Raw genomic sequence first — 10,390 nt, 5'->3', positions numbered from 1 at the left:
ATACATATGTATATATATATAAATTTAGTATTGAAGTAAATTTTATTGGCATAGGTCTATGTGTCAACTATATTTAACGAGATACCTACTAGGCCTATTACAAGCAGGTTTCTATTCCCAAGCACATGTTTACACCTAGCAGTTTAACAATATACAAATAATCACAAAAACATGAGAACAACAAAAAAGAAGGAACAACTGTACTTACCCATCGCATCGCCAGGCCTTTGGGAGCCCAAGAAAACTATCACGACGACCGTTATTTGGAAGGGCGTCATCTTCACCGATACCAATCCTAAACTGCAGATGGCTGCTGGCAGTTATACGAACCCAATCTTGTTAGTCTACAAGTTTTTTTTCTTTTATTCTATTTCACTTCATATACCTTCGATCTAATGGTATATAGTTGCGTATTTATGTCATGTACAAGTGTAAATTTTTTTATATCTTAATAAATAGCTCTGTATTTTCCCAATCACTACTTCAACAAAACTGCCTTCTAGTGTAATGATTAGACTCGATGCAACGGGACATAAACTTTTCTTAGTTCATAATCAAAACACTCAACCAAAACAAACTGATTCACTATCGTAAAACCAACACTTCAATGGGCAATAACTACCATTCTTACGGACGAAGAAAACAAATCACAGTTATTCAACACCACTCGTAAAAATGCACTTTTGACAAGGCAACTTCACAAGAGAGCGAAGCCACGCAAAGATTGAGAGAGCGCGGGAGTACTTGCCTCTCTCACGTCTGGGAGCGCACTGACCCGCTTGATTCAAGTTAGACTGAGAATCTGATTGTCAAGTTGTCAACTGACGGTCAGTACTCATCTTTATCAGGGGACGACCTGGGTTTTAATAGGTCGTTCACTTATGGTGTGTTCTTGACATTAGTTCTGTATTTTCCAAATTGATTGGTGCAACTCTTGATGCAACCATACTGTCAATTTTATTTTCCCGGTACTTTGGTTGTCTCTCATATTGATTCACATTAAATTAATGGATCTTATTTTCGTCTGTTTCGACACCCAGCATTACTGGCATCGGATGCTGTATTTTTTATCTTTTAAGGCTACCATTCGGCTTTATTCACAGTAAATCGAAACTTAATTTTTGCAGGTTGACACAAAGCATCTACAATGATACTGTATGCAGAGAAATTCAAAACTTTTTAGCGTATTGTGGTTGCCAATATCAGATTATTCGAGTTGCTAATTAGCTCCAGAGTGTAGAATTCTCTTTCTTCCTCCGTATTTGAATCTTGACGTCTTATACAGTGGTTCAAAACTTCCTACTACAATAAAGAAGGTTTAGAAAGGTTTACTATCCATTTCAGGGAGCGCGAGTCATCGTTTTTCTCAAATATCTTTCAAACTAATTATTTGATCGAAATGGTACTTTGACACAGTGTACAATACACCTCCCGCTAATTTTTTTTTTTTTTTTTTAATATAGTGCATTGTCAAATGGTTTTAGTTAAGGCGTTTACTCTTGACTTTTTAAGACAAAGTCGCATGAGTCAGCAGGACTAATCAACATAATCGAAAGTCCGCTATCCCCCATAGGCAGGAAGGGGGGGTGGGGGTTCGGAGATGGGAATGCCAGGAAAGTGGGTTAAGGAAGGGATGAGGAGGGGAAGGGAGGGGGAGGGACGGGATAGGGATAAAGGACGTTCGAATGCATAGTTTGGCGATGCTTGGCAACACCATGCAAGTCAAGAGTAAACGCCATACTAAAACCATTTGACAATTCACGATGTTACCAAAAATTACCCGGAGGTGTCTTGTGCACTGCGTCAAAGTACCATTTCGATCAAGTAATTTAGTTTGAAAGATACTTGAGAAAAACGATGTCTCGCGGTCCCTGAAATGGATAATAGTAAATAATGATTATCAGTGGTTCAAAATTTTAGCTTGTATGAAAAGTAAATGAAAAATTTTTTCCATAATTAAAAATGGGTTCAATATCTCCAACAGTACTGTAAGATGACTAAAACAGATGAATTTTATCAATCTAAAAAGTCTTAGTAAAATGTAATATCGCTCGAAATACTTTAAGTTGTTAGATTTACTGAATGGTCTAAAGCACGGGTCAGCAACCCTTTTTGCCAGCGAGGGGTTTCACTCCGGCCCGCCAACTTAAACTGAACACCAATATAATTATTATCTAATAGTTGTTACCTATTTTAAGGATTTAAGAAGCAAGTTTTCCTCCCGTTTCGCCGACTACCGGCAATATGGAAATCAAATTATTTGGTGCTCCTTACTTTTGGAAGAGATATGGAGAAAGTGACAGAAAATTATTAGCTGGAGTTAGTTGTCTTACAATGCAACGAAATTTTAAAATCAAAATTCCACTCCGAATCCTGTGCTGACTTCCACAAGAGATATGTTTTGCAAGCGGAAAATATGTAAGAGCCTATTGAATAATGCGAAAATGATGGTATCATTATTTGGAAGTAGATATGCTTGTGACAACTTTTCTTTGGAAATGAAGTATACTAAAAGTCGTTTAGGAACAAGGTTGCGTGATGACCACCTGTATGATGACGTTTCGCTCCATTCATCGACAAATATTTCACCTGACGTGGAGAAGTTATCGAGCAATAAGCAGATACAAGAGTCTCATGAAATAATTTGTCATTTATAACCGTATTTCGTTTGTGGTAAGGAATTTTCACTTTCTGGTGATTATAATAGCTGTATCCTGTTGTTCCTGTTATAATATTAGCAATTTCGTTTAAATAATATCACATTAATTTCGTGGTCAAGACAATTTATTATGGTATATTTGATATCGTGGCCCACCTCCGAGACACTGCATATCTGTCTGGCCCGCTCTCTCCAAAAGGTTGCCGACCCCTGGTCTAAAGCATTATCTTGATACAGGGCGGTTCAAAATTGTTAGTACTAAGTAGAATCATTCGGAACTTCATTTAATCACACACAGTGTATGTGAAAAATTTCAAAATCATTAATGTTGTACCAAATGTGGATAAGGTAAATCGATCTAAAATACAAACTTCTACGAAATAGAGCGTGCAGACGAGATAAAAATAAAAAATTAAAACCAGTCGGAACAGGCAGGAAGTATATTAAAGTAAAGTGAGAATGAAAACTGCCTGAATCTAAACCAGGAGTGTCCGTTTTCGGTGAATGTAATAAATGTACGAGCAATATAAACATTTTACATCGCTGGCCTTTGCAGGCCGTGTCATCTGACGTTTCTCTGACAGATTTGTTTACGTTATTTGGCATAGTAGACTATGATCATAGACGCCGTAGGCTTCTCTCTTCCCTTCATTGGCAAAAATAGAGACATTTCTCTCTTCCCTTCATTGGGAAATATAGAGACATTTTGCCATTGGTTTGGAAAACTTCTCCTGGGTTGAAATTTCAGTCAAGGCATCACAGTGTTCAAATTGCCCAGCTCCTGTTTCGTTCACCGAGTTCGAACACCACATAATTTCTGGAAATACTCCAAGCTCAGAGACATCTTAAGAGAAATAAGGCGTATGCCATCTAAAATGAATTCATTGGGAAGGCCAATGGGCTGGCTTTTCCAAAGCTGTCACCAGATGAAGCCTGATGGCAATTATTATCACCTTGTTGTTCTCTTTTAGTTATCTATACGTCAAAATTATAGCAATATAAGAGAGGGTCATTAGGCAAATCCCAATCTTTGGGACGTTATACGTCATACCCGAAACACTAAGGTATACTCACTCAAAAAAGTGCTACCTGCAACTGACAACAATTATTGTTTGTATTTGTGTATCTGACGAATTCACCGCATTTTCCTATTTCAGCTGTAATTTTCGTTTTAGTCTGACACTAGTAATATGGTACTAAGTCAAAGTATGTTTCTTCATACTTTCAAGGCAATCAACACTTATAACTATTACTGTTTTCTTCCGGGTGACATTTGTAAGCATAGATCTATGAAAGTGCACTATGAGCTTTCGCAGCTTCATAATTGTGACTCGTCAAATGTTGTTTGTCTACTGTTCTCTCTCTCTCTCTCTCTCTCTCTCTCTCTCTCTCTCTCTCTCTCTCTCTCAACGTCTTTTATTAGGGGTTTAAGCGAGACACGTCAATGATCCGTTGATCTTGGTGAGCAGTAGGCCTAATGCAAAGGGGTCGTGCACCTCTGTACAACATATTTGTACTTTCTTTCTGTCTCTTGTTTTATCGAACTGCATAACGGTTGTTTTGTTGATGTTAAGCTGTCAAGCAATGTCGCTTATCGAACATTAGCCTTACGCTAGTTAATGATCGATGACCCTAGAGATGAAGTACTGCGCGTTCGCCTGTTTTCCTTCTACGCGACGCTGTTGACTTTTCCCGCCCTTAGTGACATCAAAAGTAGGAAGAGAGATTATGGAAATTAATTTTCATTTTTATTCTTGCGTGTTTTCGACAATCATTATGTAATACATATTTCTTTATATTCTTAAGTAAATTTCGAAAACAATTATCGCTATGTGTTAGTAATCATGTTTAGATATTAGATTCAAACTTTAGTTTCCTCTTTGACTCCTCTTCCTAGCGGTTTAAGGTAAATTTTTCAAAATCAGAATTTTTGGCATATCTTTTTTAAATTATTTTATTCTCTTGCTATTCTTTTATATGATGCTATCTGTCTGATAAATAATGGTATTCTAATGATATAAATGAATTTCCATTAGTATAACAAAAGAATAAGCCATAGTTTTATGAACGAAGACTACTAGAAGGATGTTCATTCATTCTGCACTACTGGTATAAGGGCCAGTTTCATAGAGGCTTACTCCGCCCCAAACCAAGGCTAATTTAAACTTGGAGTGTTTTACTCGTAGACTATCTCAGCAACGTAAATGAAATGAGCATATGGATACATTGTGTTACATAATGGACATTAGTTTTTCACATTTGAATAGATGCATATTTTTAATAATAATAATAATAATAATAATAATAATAATAATAATAATAATAATAATAATAATAATAATATAATTATAATTATAATAAATTGATTCTTAATTCTGACTACAGTCTGTTCGTTCCATCTGTCCACTCACCAACGTAGGTTTTAGGTAGATGTGGCACACGCATTGGCTGAAATCAATGCTTCTAATATCGTAAGCTTACTGTGATACAAATGAAAACTATTTCTTCACTGGTACATCTGAATGCTTATATACACAAAGAACCCTCACACCTTCTTATATTAGTCATAAACATGCAGATATACATACACACATATATATATATATATATATATATATATATATATATATATATATATATATATATATATATATATATAATGATATAACAATACAAGCACGTAAATCAAACCAAAAACGAATGATGGGCTTTCAATAAGCATGCCTAATCTCATTGTAGGTAAATAAAGACATCTGGATATGCGATTGCGAGTAAAAGGTATTTGAATATCTCTTGCATGTAAATTACATGAGTAGGGCGATATTCGAAATGGCATGAAATATTGTTGTGTATGAGGCTGTCTGGGGAAGTTGAAAGGAGCAACCACCGCAACAGTGCAGTGGTGGAAGGGCGGGCAATAGTATTGCGGTTTCTTATCAGAATACTTTACATATTTATGTAATTTTTCTTGAGAATTCAAATCATTATAACAGCACAGTGACAAGGCAATTTCAGGAGTATTTTACCAAATAACTTATCGGGCAAAAGTTTGAAATCTCATTGAGTTCCCGTCATCTTTGTGTTTTGACAACATATTTACGACATAAAAGGCTAGCCTAGATTTGTTTTTTTTTTTAAATATAAGGCATTCGAATGATACTTCGGTAGAATAAATAAATAAAGGTTAAAATAGGAAAGTAATTATGAATTATATGAAATGAAAGTGTGGTTAAAGAAGGCCAGTGAAATCAAGTATCTGACGAATAGGCCTATCGTGTAATAGAGGTCAACAACAATAAAGGTTATTGTCCCAGTTTACATATGTTGATATAATACTGGTATCATAATAAAGATATTTTCATATTCATGTAATGAAACTGTTCATAGAAAAAACTTTGGATGACAAGGAAATCTTGTTATCTGAACAGTTTGTGGGCATAGGTCTGCATGTAGCCTGGGTTATAGCTGGGAGATAAAACATAATTACTGAAAGTCCATCTTTCGTTTGTGTTTGATCTGAGTAGACTGTTTTATACAAGCTCGTCATCCGTGTGCTTCTATTGGTATATTATCGATACAACTCGGTATGTACGAGTATATGATTTATATAAAAATATATGAGGGTTATTTACATATATAAATATTCAGATATATTTTTGAAGACATAGCTTAATATTTATCACAACAAGCCAGCGATATCGGAAACGTTGATTCTCAGCCAATCACGAGCTATACCTATGAATGTGCAACATTCATCGGTGGACAGATGAAATGAAACCGACCTTCTTTTATACGATGTGATATCCCAGCAGATAATAAGAATGAAATAAAGATATGGTCGTCCATTGTATCTTTTATGCAATAACAACAACTCAGAGAAAACACGTTATTGTGTCCAAAAATTTTGGGTACTGAAAATCAACGGTTGCAGGGCCTTCGCCTTTTCTCCGAGTGCCTTTGAGTAAAATAAAAGTGTTCTGGTAGTTTCCATGCTTTTCGAGCGATTTGACATCCATTCGCCGTCGGAATGGGTGGTTGACCAATTGCAAACCCCTTTGGGTTGGCGAAAACAAAACTAGTTATATACAGGGAGACATCAAATCCTAATTGTCCTTAGCCTACTCTAACCAAGGGCACCGAGTCCGACCTGACCAGGATTCTCCTTCCTGGACTGCCCCCGCCAACCTGACCCAGGGTGCCATAAGTCATGCAATGAAGTACAGGAATGCCTCCTAACCTTACCTTCCACAACCAAAGCTAACCCAGGACCTCTCATCCTAACCTGACGTAAGGTGCCACGCTTCGTAAAGAGACAACATCAGTTTGCTTGTTTACCCATGGTTGTTAGACTTGAGGCTGTGTGTAATGTGCTAACAAGCAATATCGGGCGGTGATGATCGTCACATTTCAAAATTGTATCAAACCCTATCAGAAAACCTTATTTCACATTCAAAATCACTTACTTCTTTGGTAATCTCCGTTGCAAAATCATACTCACATCCAAATGCAACTTTCTTTTTTAGTGACGGTTATAATAATCATATCCAGAATATATCCAGAACCATTCTCTTATTCAGCACATAAAAAAAATGACCTCCCAAGAAGCCTAGCCTGTTTATTTGCAAAGCATTCATTCACATGCCCTGACTAAACAATTCTCGCCTGTCAGGAGATATTAAAATCCTGCAGTGTTTTATTACAAGTGTCATGTTTACACGTAAAATATTCTAACAAAAGCCACCTACAAAGTATTAGAGGAAAGCCACGTCACAGGGACCGAGATGGAGAAATCATGATTACGTCTGAAAACTTAGAAGGTCTCCTGAAAACCTGGAACCCAGCTCTGATAAATAGCTGGGGAAATAAGGTATTAGAAAGCACGAGCACTTAACCTCTGATGTCGAGGTACAATGTTGGAGACGAGATGCAACTCAAAATATGTTTGAGGACGACATTCTAGAAGAAGAAGCGCTGTAAAAGCGACCTAGAATGAGCATTGTCCTGCGGCTTTCCTATAGAAGAAAAACTTTTAATATCTGTTAGAATGGACATTTAACGTGCTGTACATTATTTAAATCAAAATTAAACCAATAATAATGGTAATGGCATGTAAAATGCATTGTTCATTTATTTTTCTTCTTTGCAAAAAAAAGATAGTCTACGGATAGAAGCATCAAACCTGGACTTGCCGTCTTCCAACCTGGGCATGCCTCTTGCCGTCTTGATCCTCTCATATACTACTGTCATTGTACGGTATCGGTACGCGAGTAAAAATAATGATAATATTATCAAGGACTCTTGACGTACGATTTTCGAACTCAGTGTCCCGCGAAGAATTCTCAAAATGCTTTAAGAACTCACTCTTTGAATGCTCTTCTTCCTCTTCAGATTTTAGGGAACCCCACGATAATGACTTCGCATAGTTCTCTCTCTCTCTCTCTCTCTCTCTCTCTCTCTCTCTCTCTCTCTCTCTCTCTCTCTCTCTCTCTTCTTTGTCTGTTTCTTAACCCTGTATGACTTTAACTGACAGTTCTTTATATCATTTTATCATCTCTCTCTCTCTCTCTCTCTCTCTCTCTCTCTCTCTCTCTCTCTACACACACATATTTATCACTTGACACCTACACCTTTAACATCTTTTATACAACTCTCTCTCTCTCTCTCTCTCTCTCTCTCTCTCTCTCTCTCTCTCTCTCTCTCTCTCTCTCTCAATACTGATGGAAATTCTCAAGTAGCAGAGGAATCAATCATTCGTAGAGATGACTATTCCTCAACCTCAACATAATGGATTTGCTCCGAACTTCAAGGTGAAACACAACTCGTTTTTCCTCACTTCACTTTAATCTTATTCACGATTTTGGCTTAAATAATAGAGATGATAAGCCTATAGCTCTACCGGAAGTAGATAAAAGAAAATACGAGTGATAGTCTAGGCATCCGTTGATAAATCAAGCATGTACAAGTGCTCATTAGACTAAACACACACAAGCATAATCTGTGAGCATTTGCAGTAACTACGGTGTCATCTTCTTGTCTCGATTTTCTAATCATTTTGGAAAGATTTCCTTCGGAAAGCCTTGAAATTCGGATTATGAAAGGAAAAAGAGGTGGGATTCGAACGTACGCACTTGCCAGTTGAGGAAAGGCCCTATTTCTTCCATCTAAGGCCTTTAGGACTTCGGAAACACGCAAGGATGAAAGACCTCTATAGTAAAGAGGTGAAGTGTCACTCGAGAAGCACTGATATTGTGAAAATCGTTTAATCAATGTCTTGTATATTTCAGCGTACATGATACGAGCCAGCAAAATCACCTCTTAAAGAGAAATATGCGATTCGAATTTCCTAACATAATGGAATAGTAGTTTTCTACATAAAACAAAATAGCAAATGAAACCAAACGAAAATATGTTCCCCTAGTCAAAAAAGATAAGGCAGGAGCCATTAATGCAGCAACTCCTACGAAAGAGAGAGAGAGAGAGAGAGAGAGAGAGAGAGAGAGAGAGAGAGAGAGAACACAAAACCGATAGAACAGCGAGATGGAGGAGAGGGACTGAGAGGAGGAGGAGGAGGAGGAGGAGGCTGAAAGGAAGGGTAAATAGGAGGCGGGAGAAGAGACAGCGGAAGAGCAGAAGTTGGGGAAAGAGCCGATGTCTGGCTCTCTTGGGTCTAATAGATCAACCTGCAACCTAATGAGTAAGCAGGTCATGCTCGGGCAATTAAGAAAACGCCGTGGTATGATTTGTGTTTTACGCTGTAACACCCTTCCACCTTCCAACTTATTTGGGTCTTTCCCCGACGGGGCAGGGGGTGTGGGCGGGGAGTGGGTTGGGAGGGGGGCTTGTTCTAGACTAGCAACTCTCTCTCATTTTCGGCCGGGATGAGGAATGTAGTCGTCAGTAACAGAACGTACCTGTGATATATGTCTCGATGGAAAAGCCATTTCCATTAAATTTCTTAGTTCCTACATTTATTCACTTATAAAATGCAAAGAAAGATAAGCGTATTAAAAGAGATAGAAATGTCAAACAACAAAAATTAAAGCATGATAGTTAGGACCTGACCAGACGTTTCCGTGAACTTTCAGTCTGACAAAAATTTATAAAACTAATTTAGCTTTCATTTCTTACTGCCCTCGTTTTTTCCCTTAAATTACAAAAAAGGAGAAACAATAGAAGTAGATAGGAATATAAAACTACGGAGATTAGAATATGATAGAATATTATAATATAGGCTAATTTATTGTCTAGAAAGATAAATATCTGAAAATAAGGAAATATAAAAAAGATGAAAACATGGTGAGACTTTAGACACGAAGTATAAATATCATTCTAATTTTAAACTAAAACGATAAATATTCAAACTGACAAATCCGTTATTTGTAGTTTCATCATTTTCCTGCCAAACTTGAGCACTGCAAGATGAAAATAAATGCCGAGGCATATGGACAACTTACTTTGAATTAAAAATCACACTTCTTTTTTTTCAGGACAGGTTGACCAAAAAAGTCGTACGACATGACAAGATCCTTTGTTCTTTAAAAATGGATTCAAACCACCAGACAGCTTTTGTTTTCTAGTAACAAACTGAACTTTGTCCATTTTTTTTATGAAATGAATGACTTTAAACCACCATTATTAACTAAAATTTAAACAGGTAAAAAAATGTACCGATGTTTCTTCGGCGCAATAGAGTTTTCTGTACAGCGTATCATGCTGTATGAAAGTTTCAGT

General features: G+C 36.9%; 1 protein-coding gene across 1 annotated transcript in view; it reads right to left on the bottom strand.

Annotated features, from left to right (window-relative positions):
• Window positions 1–797, bottom strand: part of LOC136840265 (neuronal cell adhesion molecule-like) — a 1,114,986-nt gene extending 1,114,189 nt beyond the window's left edge. The window contains exon 1 of the mRNA XM_067106910.1: window positions 209–797. Coding sequence (XP_066963011.1) covers window positions 209–278 — 70 coding nt within the window. The 5' untranslated portion in view covers window positions 279–797. The remainder of the gene's footprint in view (window positions 1–208) is intronic.
• Between the last annotated feature and the right edge of the window lie 9,593 nt (window positions 798–10,390).

This window comes from Macrobrachium rosenbergii, chromosome 7 (genome assembly GCF_040412425.1).
Source record: "Macrobrachium rosenbergii isolate ZJJX-2024 chromosome 7, ASM4041242v1, whole genome shotgun sequence".
Taxonomy (NCBI): Eukaryota; Metazoa; Arthropoda; class Malacostraca; order Decapoda; family Palaemonidae; genus Macrobrachium; species Macrobrachium rosenbergii.
This window is presented reverse-complemented; position numbering and strand designations above follow the sequence as displayed.